We start from the raw sequence: 15985 nt of genomic DNA on the forward strand, positions 1-15985 counted from the left end.
CCCCCAGGGTACACCTTTTAAAAAGGGGGCCACTTATTTAAAAAGGTTGAAAACTCCTGGACTATATCATAGTGCATGCCCAGGACTTTCACAACATCTGTATCACCAGTGCAGATGGCTGGTGGATGGATCATTGTTTGATACTGTTGCATGTTGCCATACCGTAGTCATTCTATTTGTATCACCCCCAAATAAAGTAAACAAAAGAAACAACCAAAGAAGAGATTTAGTATCAAGTGCATGAAAGATCCTAGTAAAAGTGATCAACTCCTGCAGTGCCTCCATGAGAAATTCTGACCTCCTTGATGATCTTGCCACCATTGATCACTGGGAGAGCCTCAAAAAAGGCATCTGTGAGGTGTGCAAAGGATTCCTGGACTTTTCCACAAGGAAACAAAGACCGGTTTGATGAGACTGATAGGGAAATTCAATCTCTTGTTGACAGAAAAAAGAGCGTCTTCGAAGCTTGGCAGAATGATAACTCCAAACAGAAGCAAGACATCTATTGCCACATTAAAGCTGAGACCCCAAGCAAAATCCTAGAGCAAAAGAACAAGTGGTGGGAGGACAAAGCAAAAGAGCTTTAAAAATTTGCCAACAGCCATAACAAACATAATTTTCTTCAGCACACCCAAAGCTATGGGCTAAGATCCCTCTGAAGTCCTAGGATGGCATAGCACTGTTTAAAGACAGCTCCACCATCAGTGCAGAATGGGAGAAGCACTTTCAAGAAGTAAAACTGAGACCTATATTGAAGACTCATTATAGAGCCATTCCACAACACCCTGTTAAGGACTGCCTTGAAGATCCATCAGCTTCTCAGGAAGCCTTGAAAGCCATTAATCAGACGAAGAACAATAAAGCATGTAGTCCTGTTGGAATACCAGCTGAAATTTTGTAAGCAAGGTAGAAAAAGCTGTCTTACCAACTACGCATCCTTACTATGCAAACCTGGAAACATGAGCAGATTCCCAGTGACTTGAGAAATGCCAGAATCATTACCATATTCAAGAAAGGAGATGGGTCACATTGCAGCAGTTATTCTGGTGTTGCATTCCTATCCATAGCTGGCCTGCATTCTCCTCCAGCAGACTCACTCCCCTTGCCTAGGTGATTCTACCTGATTCCCAGTGTGGTTTCAGACTGTTCAGAGGTAGACATGATCTTTGTTGCTAGACAGCTGCAGGAGAAGTTCTGCAAGCAAAGATCTTTACATTACTTTCATTGATCTGATTAAGACCTTTGGTTCTTACAAAGGCCCTATGTAAGATACTGATTTAGATGCCCAGCAAAATTTGTTACCATTATCAGACTTCTTCATAACAACATGATAATGGCAGCCATCCTAAGCAGCAGCTCAGACCCTTTCACTATTAAAAGTGGAGTCAAGCAAAGATGCATGATTGCATCAATACTTTTCCATTGATTTTGCAGCTATTCCTCATCTCATTGCTGATTAGACTTCCATCTGGAATCGGCATCTAGTATCATATGGATGGGAATCTTTAACTTCAACTGGTTTTCTTGGATTTGAACATTTCCCGTACTTGGTAGCCACCTTTCCCAAAAAGGTTAACATAGACAACAATATTCAACACCAGATTAAGTCTGTGAGTGCTGCCTTTGTACATCTCCAAAACCATGTCTTTGATTATGATGTCAGGACCCAGACCAAACTTCTCACGTACCATGCTGTGGTCACCCCTACCCTGTTGTATGGATAAGAAACTTGAATGACATCAGAAACACCTGAAAGTGTTCTAATGTTACCATCAGCAATGTCTTTGGAAAATTCTCCACGTCAGTTGGATGAACACCAACATTCTGGCTGAAGCAAATATCACCAGCATTGAAGCGAAGTTTATAAACACCAGCTCTTGACAAGGCATGTCATAAGGATACTTGACAGCTGGTTCTCAAAACAGGTCCTATACTCCCAACTCCTTGGTGGTCACTGCTCTTGAGGTGGGCAAAAGAAAAGATTCAAGATTCAAGGAAGCCAACCTGAAGAAATGCAATATTAACATCAATAGCTGGGAGACTCCAAAACTAAATCATCCCCAATGGCACCATGATGTATGACAAGACTGATCATTTCCAGTAGACTCGCCTCAGTATGGAGGCAGATAGGTGGGAGAGGCAACGGTAAGGAGCTGTGACTTGACATCACCAGGATCAGCTCCTTCCTGGAGCTATTTGCTGCATCTTCAGTCAAACATACAGACTTTGGATTGTCCTCCTCAGTCATCTGTGGACTCACTGACTTCCCTATTTATGGAAAGACTGTCATCCTTATATTGGAGTGCCAGTGATTTAGAAGTTTGCAAGATTGGGCTTTGAACCACCAAGTTACTAAATGCACTTCACATTATTACATAGTTCCATTGTTGATCTAAATGGAAATGCAAGACTTCATGTATTTTAAATTAAATCATGCCCTGGAAATGTTAACATGTCATGCTATGAGTGAGCACAAGAGGGTGATAGAGGATTTGTTGGTTCTCTCATTGTAATGAAAAGGAGAAGGCACACAAGCAAGTTTGTTGGCTGCAATATGAAGTTTCACTTCTGAATATCATACACAAGTGTCTCCTCTTCACACCAATAAGTAAATATCCATCTTTGACCTACTTTAGAGACTGCCAGTAATTTACTGCTCAATGACTTCCATCCTGCATGCAGGATTTTTGTGCTGAGTAGGTAAATTTGCTCAAACCACTTACTGGTACTTCTGGAGTAGCGTCTTCACTTCGCTATCCTGAAACTAAGATAAGTGCTTGCAACCACAGGTGACAAACGTGAAATCTGTGAAAGTTACAGGCAGAAAGCATGAGTGTTCACTGCAGGCTCTTGTGATACTTGATGGATTGCATTTGTTTGCGCTGGGGGGGGCGCTTATTTTCTTTTGCCAACTTCTCAGGACTGGAGTCATGTGATTGTGTGACAATTTTAGCTTTCATTCTTTAAAATATGTGTGACTGGCTTTCATGATGATGTAAAAGAGCTTGAAAGTGTAAGCCATACAAGCTCAAAACTCAAAAGACAACAAAAAACCAAAAATATCATCATTTTCTAGTCTCATCGCTAGTCTCATAGTTTTTTGGGGAATCCAGTTCATTATTTCTTGAACTCTTGGAGTTGGCTTTGCTCAGGCGCCCCAGCCATGATAGTAAATGGAAATCCACCCATCTTAACTTCACAACGCTTTCAGATATGAGGCTCAGCTGCCTCATATGTTGGTTTTAGCATCTTCATGAAGACCTAATGCCACAATGAGTGAGTTGATACTACTCTGATCAGCACAAACCTGTGCTGCAATTGGCTGTGGATTTTAGCCATATTCCAAGGGAAGCGAGCTGTGTGAGACAACCACTCAGTCCAGTCCATTCCTTTCTCCTGCCTTGCCTTAGGAGGGACAGAAGGTTCTGTGAAGCCTGAGAAAGAGGAGAAGTTAGTGTAGAGTTTCTGTTGCTTCCTACTTTCCATGCTCCCCGTGTCTGTCTTGCTTATGTGAGAATTTCCGGGGATACAAGGAAGCACCAGTTTCTTTGGTTACAATCCATCCTTCCCAAATCTGGGGATTTACTCTGCTCACTCTTCTGGCAAGACTTGTACTGCTTTCCTTATTTTGCTATACAATAAACCCCACTTTACATTGCCAGCAAGACTGGGCCACTAAGTTTGTTTCACATATCAGAAAAAACATGTATAGCAATGCTGCTCTGCTCCAGGTTAGGGGTTAGACATTAGCCTGGCATATGGGAGACCTGGATTCAACAGCTGCTCTACCACTGGCTTCATTTGCTTTCTGGGGCACGTTGTTTAGCCCCTGTACTTCAGTTTTCAGTCTTTAAAATGGGGATAGAATCACAGGAAAGTAGGGTAGAAAAGGACACCATAAGGTCATCTAATCCATCCCTGTGCTCAAGGCAGGATTGTCCTGACTAAACCATCCCAGCTAAGTATCTATCCAATCTGCTCTTGAAAATATCCAAGGGTGGAGATTCAACAATTTGTCTAGGTAGCCTTTTCGAGTGCTTGACTACCCTTATAGTCAGGAAGTTCCTCCTAATCTCCAATTTAGATTTCCTCTTCGGCAGTTTGAAGCCATTGTTCCTAGTTCTGTCTCCTACAGCCACAGAGAAAAGACAACCAACCCCCCCCCCCCCCCCCAATCTGTGTAATCATCCTTCAGGTATTTAAAGACTGTTATCATATCCCGCCTCAGGCTTCTCTTCTGCAGACTAAATAACCCTAGCTTTATCAGCTTTTCCTCATAAGTCTTGCCTCCAAGGCTCCTAATCATTAATGTCACTCTGCACTGAACTCTTTGCAATCTGTTTACATCCTTCTTGAAGTGTGAGGCCCAAAACTGGACGTTATTCTAGGGGAGGTCTCACCAGTTCTGAATAGAGAGAAGTAATCACGTACCTTGACTTACAAATGACACTGCTGTTCAAACAGCCCAGTAAACATTTGCTTTTTTTTCGGAAAAAAGCATATTGGCTCATATTCAGCTTTATATAGTTTACTGCAGTAGTTCTCAACTGGGTGCCACAACACCCTGGCATGCCATGATGCCATACCCTTAAGGGTGCCATGGTGATAGCATCCAGGTGAAACTGCCCCATGCATTCCTCCTGCGTTAGGGCTCTCTAATCAGCCTAAAGCAGGCTGAACCCCCCATACACTTCTCCCAGAAACAGGTGCAGGTGGATGTGACCTGTCCACAGAAAGGAGCAAAGATATGTTAAAAAAAAAAAAAAAAAAGCATATATCAATTTATGCTAACTATTTGTCCTCAGTTACCATAGCATTATATTTATCTTTACTATCATGCTGTAGGGTATGAGTGATATTGTAACTGTGATAATCCTGAAATTATGCAAGAGACAAGGATTTCTTAGAATGGTGTCTTTTATTGGACCAGCTATGTAGTTAGGATAAAAGTTAGACAAACTTTCAAATGAAATGGACAAAAGCTCGAGGTAAGTAAAGCGCCAAGAAAGTGGTGGGGCTGTGGGTGGGGGCCAGACAGTGAAGGACATGGCCATGGCTACCAGGGCCAGGAGGGTGTTGAGGGTCTGGTGGTCAGCCTCCCCCCGATGCTGGAGCTACTTCAGATGTTCATCCTCCAGACCTCCATGAGGGCCCAGTGTCCCACTGCGCCCAGTCCCACACCTCTGCCTGGGCAAGATCCTCCACCCACCAGGCCTGCTCCTGCATTTCTCATGCCTGCTCCTGCTCCTGCTCCTGTGCCTCCTGTGTTTGCTCCTGTGCACTCCTCTGCCATCCCCACCAGCTGCTGAAGCAGAAGCATCCAATCTTTGGTCCGCTGCCAGCACAGGCAGTGCATGTGTGGGCTCCAGCAGTGGGTGGTGGCAACCCTAAAGCAGCATCCCTGCTGGGGCTGGAGGGCTCTGCCCCATGCCCATATATTGGCCCCGCAGAGGCAAGAAAGAAGGCTTTTGTGAGAGTCTGCAACATTTCATAGATAAGATTCTGTGCACCAGGGGCCAAGCAGTGCCTGGCCTTAGATTGGGGGTCAGCTGTGCATGGATGCCTGGGGACTGTGGTAAGTTGGCCAGGTAGGGCTGGGCCCAGGCAACCACCAGCCAAGCCCCACATCCCTGTGCACTCCCCTGGGGCTGGCAGACTGCTGGGTGCTGGCCACAGGCAGCCTGCCTCCTCTGCCCCCTTCCCAGGGCAGGACAGACCAGGTTGCTGGCAGCACCTACTGCCATGGCTCCAGACTCTGCTTCCCCACCCCCTAGTAGGCCAGCTGCTGCACTGTACTGTGCTGTGCTGTGCTGCTGCCCAGTCCACAGTGCCTGGGCACGGAGTTTGTGGGCTCCCAGACAACTGGGGAAAGGCGCTGGCCATATCCCTACCCTCCCTGCAGAGGAACTCTCTGGGGGGGCACCCCGGAGCTGGCCCCCCTGTGCTGCCACTGTTCCCTGAGTGTGCCCCCACTGCATTTTCCCGAGACAGTGCACAATGACCTGTTTGTGCAGGCAGAGGGGTATGCAAGCCACTACACCCTACTGCTGCTGATCATGCTGATGCCCCAGGCACATGTGCACTCCTGGTTTGGGGCCCCTGAGCTACAATGACGTGGGGGACAAGCCTGGGATGCCCTGCAACCTCCACCGCCACCTGGAGGGCTACCTGGCTCAGTGCTACGTGTCCCCTGCCCTCTGCTACTGAGGAAGACATCACTGCTGGCATTGATGCCTTCCTTGGCATGCGAGAAGCCCATGCCTGCCCAGCTGCAGGGACACCGGTTGCTCAATAAAGTTCTGAACTTTGTCTTACCGCTCTGCATGCTGTGGGCAGGCAGAAATCTGGGCCAGGGGAGTGCAGGTGGGCTGGACAGGGTCCAGGACAAGGCCAGGGCCAGGGCAGGGGTCTCCAGTTGGGGACCCAGGTCGGGGTCAAGGGCATGTGCACATGGGTGGGGCTAGTCCTCAACAGGGAGGATGGGGAGGACATGGTGGTGTGTTCTGTGCTGGCTCTCTGGGCCCCTGTGTAGCTGTCCCTGTGTGGCCAACCCTGGAGAGCTAGTTGCAGCAGCTAGCGCAGGGGCATGACCAGCAACTGTGAGCAGTGCAGTAGAGGCAAATGTGGCACAGGACCTGCAAACACAGGAGAGAGCGCTGGCAGTGAGCAGCAGCAGGAACCAAGTGCTGACTCTGCTGCCAGAGACAGCCAGGCAGCAGCCCTTGGGAAATGTCAGAGCTGGGCAGGGGGTGCAGCAGGCTGCAGCCCTTTGTGACACTCGCCTGTGGCCAAGCAGTATCTCCAGCTAGGAGACAGGACTAGCAGTAGCACTCTGGGTCCTGTCATGGGGGCACCCAGGACCTTCAGTGCTGAAAAGTCCTATGGTGTGTGCCCCAGGGCACAAAATGGCTGCTGACTTTTACAGCCTGCAGCTGGGGGCTGCCACAGAGCAGCCCAGCCAGGGGCCCTTGGGCTGGGCTCAGGCCAGCCCCCTAGTGGCTGGGCAGACCCAGCTCTAAAGTTAGTGCCATGTCGTGTCTACACATGTGTTAATGCATCTTAACTAATTGCACCTAAATTTGATACCTGCATTTGCAGATATCAAATTTAGGCATGATTAGCTTAAATTAACCATTTTTAATGTGCATTAAGGGTGCATATGTGTAGATGCATGCCCTTAATATGCATTAAATTAGGCTAATGCACATTAACACATCCTGTGTAGATGTGCCCATTAAGTAGTATTCAGTAATGCCATCACCAATCTGCAGTCTCCCAGAGTTTTGCATGATATTTTAAGGCATTAAAGTTTACTAAGGAAGCTGATGTGGAATTTTGTTAATGGGAAGCAGCATGTTTCTCTTCCAGGTCTCTTATCCTGCAAACAGATTAGTTTTATTTCTGGCAATTCCATCAGGTCACTTTTGTTCTGGCAGAATCCCTGCTATCTTAGTTTGGGGGCCAACTGATGTTGTCTTTGAAGGACTGCCAAGTTGTTTCCCTTCCTACATATGCTGTTTTCTCTTATGCAATATAAATTGTTAACTTGACAGTATGCAGGACTAATATTGGCTCAGTGCCATTTTTCTGTATACTAGCCTATCCTAAGCAGCTGTTTGATGCTACTGTTACAGAAACTTGTGCTGTGTCTTAGCACAGTGCCGACCTTACTTTAGTTCAAATATTCTCTGTTTTTAAAAGGTAGCATTTTTCATACAAAGGCTTTTGTACCAAATAAGCCTCAGGGTGTAGGACCACTCAATATAATTAAGAACATGAAACATAACGTTCTATTGCTTTTGTCAATCTTTTGACAAGACTGGGTCCATGAGCTCCTTGTCTTTCCAGTTTTATATATGCTGCCCTACTTCTTACATGTCTCAGGAGGCTCAGAGAACTGAGACTTCATTTCCCTGGACAAAACCCAGTGGTTTCTTTTTGCTTGGAGGTTCCTGCAGATTCTTTCAAGAACCCTTTGAATTTTTCTTTGAGTTTCTGGTTCAGACATTCTCCACTACCAAAGAGTTTTGATTGCCTGAAGGTTAAGAAGGCAAAGCCAGGGCGTTCTGCACAATTTCTACCTATAACCCTGTGTCAATTGATATTTATGAGAAGTTTAAAGCAGAGTCATTGGAAAAGCTTATGGATCAGGGCTGCCAATACAAGACAACTTTATTTTTTTTTACTGATAATCCAAAAACTTTTTATGGACAATCAATTTTTTTTACTGACATATATTTTAGATAATGTAAATGTATCCCTTCTGCCAATAAGTGGAGCAAGGTTCAAACTGAGGCATTTAACACCAGCTTTAATTCTGGCTCAAGTATCCATCTAGAAACTTGGGAAAATACATTTTTATACTGGATGTTCTAAAGTAAACAAGTTTCCCCACTCCCAAGCAACATTCAACTGAAATGTTTTATTACAGGAGAAAAGGGGATGAACACAATCTTAGAGAGAAACTTCACCATTAATTAAATGAAGCCCAAACAGTTAATACTATCAGCCACCAGCAAACCAGCCCAGTCCATTGGGAAGGGAGACTCACCCAGGGCTGCTGTCCAGGGGTTTACCCTTTATGCCAGCCAAAAGTGACTCACTAAGAGTGAGACCTAGACCCATAAACAGTAAGATGGGCATGAGTAGCCTCCCAAAACCTCTGAACTTGTATACTAATGAGGGTATGCAAAGAAGGAATACAAAGCTACCATAGTAGACTATAACCATAACTAGGGACCTACTTAATTCAGTTTCATGGATTTCACGGAAACCACAAAATCCAGGGTTGTCTGTAAAATCCATGGAATCAACAAAAAAAAAACTTAATAAAATACTGGCTCCCTAGTGAGAGCCAGTGGTCCTTGCTACCAGGAGGGGAAAGTGCCAGCTGGCCGAGCAGCATGAAAAGCAGCAGACAAGATGGCAGCTGCCCCCTTGTCCCTCCTTCCCACCAGGTCTCTCCACCAATCAGTGCCAAGGGGCCAGGCCTCTCTGTCAGTTAGTGCCAAAGGGTGGGGCCACTGCAAAATGCCTACAAAATTGTCTCTGTGCACCGCAAGGGGGCCTCAAAAAACACTTTGTCTCACCACGATTTAGGTAGGTCCCTAACCATAACTGGTCCTCCATAACACAGGCAAGATTACATCAAGGAAATGCAAAGTAGAAAAATAGACACACCTAAGAATTATATTAACCATTCTCAGAAGCTTTCTATTTGTGATCATACCTTGAAACATCAGTGCTGTCAACCACTACAGTAGTAACTTCCCCCTCAATCAAGCTCATGTTTTAATGGGCGAGGGGCATTTTTTTTTTTTTTACTGACAGCTTTTTTTTTTTTTTAAAACAGACAATTGACAACTGTGGAAATAGTCCTGTGAGGGGGTGGGGAGGGAGCCATGTGCCCCCAGCAGTCAGCTAGCTTGCCCCCTCTCCCTTCCTAGCTTCTCCAATCCGTCACCCTTGATGGAATCAATTAAGCAGGAAATGTCCAGAGCCTTGAAGAGCAGCGTTTCTTTGGGCCACTTGGCTTCCCCCTTTCATATTTGTCTAGGCCCTGAACTTCTCTGCCAGGTTCTGATTTACTCTATCTGCTCTTTTCAGCCCTAGGCTCATTCAGTCCAGCATCAGCTAATTTCCAAAAGTGGATATTAGATCTCTCTAGTCTTTGTTTCTCTCGCTCATGGTGTGATCCCTTGCCTTCAATGTGTGACAATGAGCAGGGGACCTGCATGGCAACTCCACCTCTCCTCACAGTCGAGTCCAATTCTTCAGGTGTCCATTACAAAACAAAAAAGAAAAAATCCCAATGGAAAGTTCTTCCCTTGCTTTGGGGCCATGGCCACAATCTTTACTCCAGGCTTTGCCCCACAGACCTGTTGCTTAAGCCACGCAGAAACAAAACGTGAAAACGACAACGATACTCGCTCCCTTTTCTGCAGCTATTCTCAGTGTCCATTTGGCCTTCTCTCCCTTTAGCAGGTACCATCCTGCCCTTGTCATGATCTGGGTTCTACTGCCCCTCCAGCCTGAGGACAAACCTATTTCCCCCTCAGCCCTGCCCTTTGTGGCCAGCCTGATCTATTAGCTGGCCTGAGCAGAGTGGCTGCTCATTGGTCCCAGGCCTACCAGCTGCCTTTGCCTGGGCCACAAACACCCTTCCCTCTCATATTCTGCTGACTTTGTAGCCTTCCCCCGGGACCAGGGTGAGGGTTCCCTGCTACAGCAACGCTGTTAGGGATCTTTGCAAATCTTCCTTGAGATTTCAGGTTTTGTAGACTCTTCTGAGTTTGATGAGGCCAGACTGGCACAGGTGTAGTTAGCTTTTACCAACTGCAACCTCTGCCTGAAGAAGGGTGTTTGTAAAAAAAGCTTGCAAAGAAGAATGTTTCCAACTACTTTGGTTGGTCTAATAAAAGATATTGGATTTACCCAAAGAGCCTTTTCTGAAATCAGGGAGCAAGTCCCAGCTGGGGAGCTCTGCGGGTGAGGCAGGGCACACCAGCTGCAGGTTGCTGGGGTAACAGGTCAATGAGGCAATTAGTAGGCACCTGTAGGCAGGGCCCTGGGAGTATATAAGCCTGAGGCTTGGGCTGGCAAAGTAGACTCTCCTGGGCAGCCAAGGGGGAAGGAACTCCTGCCCAGGAGAGCCACCTGGGGATGTTAGGCTGATTGCTTTGCTGCCTGTGAGAAAAGCGAGACTCAGGGAGCTCACAAAGAGCCCGGGCTGGGAGGTATGCTATAGTGAGGAAAGGTTTGCTCTCCTAAAGGGGCAGAGGGATGCTTCTGCTGTTATTGTTTATGTTTATAGCCCAGGGGTTTATGTGTATGTTACAGTTATACCAGCAGTTTGGGTTGGGACTATTGGGGCTGTTTATGGAGGTCCTATTAATGCCCATGGGGCATGTGACTGCCTTGAGCCCTGCCAGTGGCAGGCTTGAGCTACTGTTGAGCCCAGAGAAGGGCAGGGTGAAAGGGTACAGAGCCAGGAAGGGGCCAGCGGCCCAGTGCCCATGAGCGTGCCACCACACAGGACCCTAGGGCCCAGCAGACAGGGGCCTGGTGACCGGAAGAGATGAACCAGAGCTAGTGCCTCAAAGCCAGTTCTGACCCAGTGGGCCCAGGCTAGAAGGCCTAGCTGAGAATAAAGGGGAGGAGGCCAAAGCCTCGACAGGAGAACAATAATAATGTAACACCCACAAGGCTTGGGCATAGTGTAGGGGAGAATTTGCAGCCATGCACTTAGCCCTTAAGGCTTTGGATGCCCTGCAGGGCACAGTCGAGCAGAGAAGGCACGAAAGGGCCTGGGACCAGAAGGGCCCAGCAAGGGGCCTGGGGAATAGTACAAACCAATAGGGTGCCAGGGAACCCTAGCAGAGGTTCAGTTAAACAAGGGCCATGTGAAGGCCCGTGGCAGCCTCCCTATTATTATTATACCATCAAGGCACGGAGGGTGAGAAGATAAGGCATCCTGGGGCAAAGCAGGGCACAGTTGTGGAGCCACCAGGGGGCATCATGGCTGCCCCCTGGGAACCCAATGTGCTGCAGTCCCAAAGACCATGACATTTTAAAAGAAAGTTTCCTTTTTATTTGCCTTCTGAATTCTGAGCTCACTTGACTCCTGTTTTCAAACTTTTCTCTGCAACCACGAGAAGCGGAGGCTTATTTTTGTTTTAGCTGGTTTGCTTGTTTGCACAGCACTTAGGAACTAGTACTAATAAAGAAATGAAAACTGAAATTCTCTTGTGTATTGATGGCTCCAGGGGATGAGACCTCAAAGAAAACACCTAAAATTCACAATAAAATAGTAAGAGTTGCTAACGTTCTTGACCATGTTCAAATTATTTCTACTCAGCTATCATTACCTGATTTTGTGCCCCCTTTTTTCCCCCACAGTATCTTTATTGTACTTACCCTCCATTTTGAACACAGGCTGAAGAGGGAAGTTAATATTAGTGTGAGATCTGCTCTATTATGCTTTGTCAAAAAAAAACCAATAAAAATTTAGAAAATGCTTTTTACTGCCTCAAAAATGTGCTGGTGGGAAAAGAGGTAGGAAGGATGTTCTTTTGGTGAAAGCACAAGACTGAACAGGAAGTGCTCTCAACATTCTCTCTGGCTCTGCAAGTTTTCTGGTGTGACCCAGGGATGAAACACATAGGGTGCTGACAGGTGTGCAGCTCCATGCTGTAACTCATGGTGCTTCACAGGAAGCGTTGTGAGTTACAGCATGCCCCCTGACCCAACAGATGTTCACTGTTGGGTCTGGGGAGTTGTGGGATCAAGCTCCAGACTGGAGTGGCTACATGTCTGCAGCCTCTGTCCCCCAGCCCCACTCCTCCCCACTCCCAGCTCCAGTGATGTCTTCAGGATGGGATGGGGAAAAGAGAGAGGGGAAGGAGCTCCATCTGGGGTTTACCCAGCCTGTGCTGAAGGGTGGGGTGGGTGGATTAGAGCCTTCCCAAGGTTCAAACCACCCGCCGTGCCCTCCAGCGCAGGCTGGGCAAGCTTCAGATGGAACTCCCTCCCCTCCCTTCTTCCCTTCCCATTCTGAAGTCAGCACTACTCCCGGCATGCACTGACAGATGTTAATGAAGGCATTCTGATTTGAAGAGATATGCATATAATGAGGGTTCAGATTGTCGCACAATCAGGCACTTTTAAAGCGCTCTGCAGCCATGTTGTTCTGTCAGGGCACAGCTGTAGAGCACTTTCAAGGGGCTGATCGTGTGACAAATGTAACTTCTTTTGCACCCTTAGAGACAGATTGTCAGTGTGTGCACAAACTGTGCCTAAATCCAACAGTAGAACCTGGGTGACTTTGTGCCTCAGCTGAGTATCTCCTGATCTTCCTAGTAGGGCTGTCTTCACATCACCCCTTGCTCAGGTCTAAGCACCATTATGCCAAGACACAGTCTAGCTTTTTTTTTAAACCATTGTACAGTGACAAAAGCTCCTCACTCTACAAAGACAGAAAAATCAAGCCAAGGAGGCCAACTGATATTTCTTTTTTTTTCAGGGTCAGAGGGAGTCTCAGTGGGGGGTTTCTAGTTCTCAGCCCTCTGCTTTGCCCATGTTTCATTCCAAAATACTATATGTTCCTGTGATGCTACTTATTATTTGTATTACTTGGCTAAGTTCATCTTACTTATTTTTTTATTAGCTGTTACTGCAAATACAATGTTATGTGGAATGTCTTAACATGCTGATTTCTGATTTAACTTATTTTCTTATCTACCTCAGGACATTCATTTATCCCTTCCTCACCAGAGGCAGACCTTTCCCACTGCACATACTGTACTTTGGCATGTTATTCTGTCTCTACAACGGCTTCCTTCAAGGGTACTACCTGATTTATTGTGCTGAATATCCCACTGACTGGTGCTTTAACATCAGGTTTACCTCAGGTAATTACAGATACATACATTCCAGTATCTACTTTCCAAGCACCTTGTAAGCATTTTGAATTCTTTTGTAAGCTTCACTGAATGCATGGGTCAAATCAACAGACATGGGAATCAGCATAAACCCTGCCTGCTGGTCCAGGTACAAAGATGAAAAGAATTCTGTGGAAGCTTTGAAAGCACAAGCTACAATCTGTTCATGTACAGATTCAGATCATTAGTCTTGTTTTACAGCTTTTTTTGGCACCATATTGGCGCATTCCCATCTTAATGGCTGAGCAGCTTTCCAAGATTTACCTGAGCTGGGGTTTTGCCCCAGTTCCAGCATCACATGTCCATTCAGCAACACAGCTATGCTGATGCCAACAGTATAGCTTTTCTTTTTCATGTGAGGGTTTGCACTGATGCAGCTACATGGACACTAACCACTAGTGGATGAAATTGGGGTAACTGCAGTATAAACAAGGTCTCCAAAGCCAGCTTCCTCACTTGGGACCATCAGGGGCAGTTCCTAGATATGAGTATGACAGTCTTCCAGTAAATAGGGAAGTCATCAGTGAGTCCATAAATGACTGAGGAGACCAATCCGAGATCTGCATGTTTGACTGCAGGTGTGGCAAATAGTTTCAGGAGGAAGGAGTAGATCCCAGTGATATCAGGTCACAGATCTTTCCTTTTGCCTCTCTTGCCTATGTGCTGCCATAGGGAAGCAAGTTTGCTCAAAATGAGCAATGCCTTGTACATCACAGTACTACTGGGGATGGTGCGGTTCTTGAGTCTCCCAAGAATTGGTGTTAATATTGCTTGTTTTTAAATTGGCTTTCTAGGTGTCCTCGAATCTTTTCTTTTGTCCACCTCACCTGGAACACATGCAAATACAGAAAACAAATTTTGCTGTGGCATAAGTGGGTGCAATACCCCTAAGTTCAGTACCATAATAGCCATGCTGGATTTGGCCTTGTAAATTCACTAAGTGTAAATCACAGAGTAGACAAGGCTCTTTGGGTAAAGCTGATATCTTTTATTAGACCAACTCAAATTGAGTTGGTCTAATAAAAGATATCGGCTTTACCCAAAGAGCCTTGTCTGCCTATGTCCTTGGACCAAGCACAGCTACAACCTATACCCCAATCAGAGTAGGGGATGTCAGCTGATGTTACTCATTTGGTGCTCTTCTCAGGGGAGGGTTTTTAAATGTGACTATAGAAGCAATGGTTACCAGAGAGGTGAGAGGAGAGCCGTCTTGTGGGGTTGCCAAATACTGAACGACTTATAACCTGGATACACTGGTATTTCTTTTGCAACATGCTGTAGATTTGAATTCTGTGGAAACCCCTTGTGGCCCAACTGAAATCAGGGGCCCATTTTGCTAGACGCTGAACAAACCTAGTAAGAAATAAACAGCCCTGCTTGCATTCTAAATAGACAAGACAGAGAAGGGGAACAGGGAGGTGGAGATCTGCCCAAGGTGACACCCTAGAACAGCAGCAGACCTAACTTTGGACAAGTTGGTGCAAACACTCTTGTACTCCACCTTCATTTATCTCAGCTTAGCTCTTTGATGACTCGCAGACCAGAGTGCAGTCTCTCCAGAAAGCAGCACAGAGGTTAAAAATAGTTGAATTCCAATGTTGGTAGCAGCTTCCAGTATTCTTCAAGAAAACAAATAACTGCATGATTTGCCTGATAAATCAATGTTTATATTTAATGTAAGCAAAGGAAAAGAATGTACACAGTGTTTGAAATATTAAGTTACTTTTAAGCAAAAGTTTTCAGGTGGCAGGTCCAACACTGCTTTTCCTTTACAGACTTCCAGTAGCTTTCTGCAGCTATTAAAGATGCCACATTCAGGCATTCACACTCTACATGGTATTTTTTTCCTCCCCTCTGCTCATCTTCAAACATGATTTTCTCAGTCTGTAGCATGGCATAAAATGTTGCTTATGTCATCTGCATTCTTTGAAATGGGAGTAAAGGTGCAGAGTCTCTCCAAAATCAAATCACCCTAGCTTGTCAGTTGGATGGAGGTCTGGTCAAATGATCCTTCTTGCTTACTGTTGTCAGCACTGGGTTTATAAATGACTGGCTCTCCTTAGTGTATGCGCTTGCAGCCCTGACTGCTATCTCACGGCCCAGCTGAGATGTCACACATTCAGTGGCACTCCAGAAATGACAGTAATTGTGGCTGGTAGCTACTAAAGAAACATTTGGCACATGCATTCCCACCACTCTGGTGACCTCCTCACTGTAGCCCCTTATGGATCACAGCTGGAGAACAGAAGCAAGAGGTAATAGGGGGTACAGTGTAGTTTTAGGCTTCCTGGGCATCTTTACACGTGCTCTGGGGGGTGCTTTAATTAGAGTGGCTCCAAGCGTAAAGCGCCCCTTCCCCACTCCCAGAGCCGCTCTAATTAAAGCACTCACAGCATCTCATGTAACAGCATTCCTACACTTCAAAATGATGGCAGGGGTGCTTTAACTAAAGCTCATTCATCAAGCTTTAGTTAAAGTGCCCCCACCACCATTGGCAGGCAAGGGTCTTTTGGGAGAAGGGGTATTAAATTCACCCCAAAAACCCT

General features: G+C 46.1%; 1 protein-coding gene across 1 annotated transcript in view; it reads left to right on the forward strand.

Moving 5' to 3' along the window:
* The window catches only part of SRD5A2 (steroid 5 alpha-reductase 2), a gene marked incomplete at its 5' end in the record, with an annotated part of 46502 nt that overhangs the window by 23449 nt on the left and 7068 nt on the right, over positions 1–15985 (forward strand). The window contains one exon of the mRNA XM_025205135.1: positions 13246–13409. Coding sequence (XP_025060920.1) covers positions 13246–13409 — 164 coding nt within the window. The remainder of the gene's footprint in view (positions 1–13245; positions 13410–15985) is intronic.

This window comes from Alligator sinensis, unplaced genomic scaffold (assembly GCF_000455745.1).
Source record: "Alligator sinensis unplaced genomic scaffold, ASM45574v1 scaffold284_1, whole genome shotgun sequence".
Lineage (NCBI taxonomy): Eukaryota > Metazoa > Chordata > Crocodylia > Alligatoridae > Alligator > Alligator sinensis.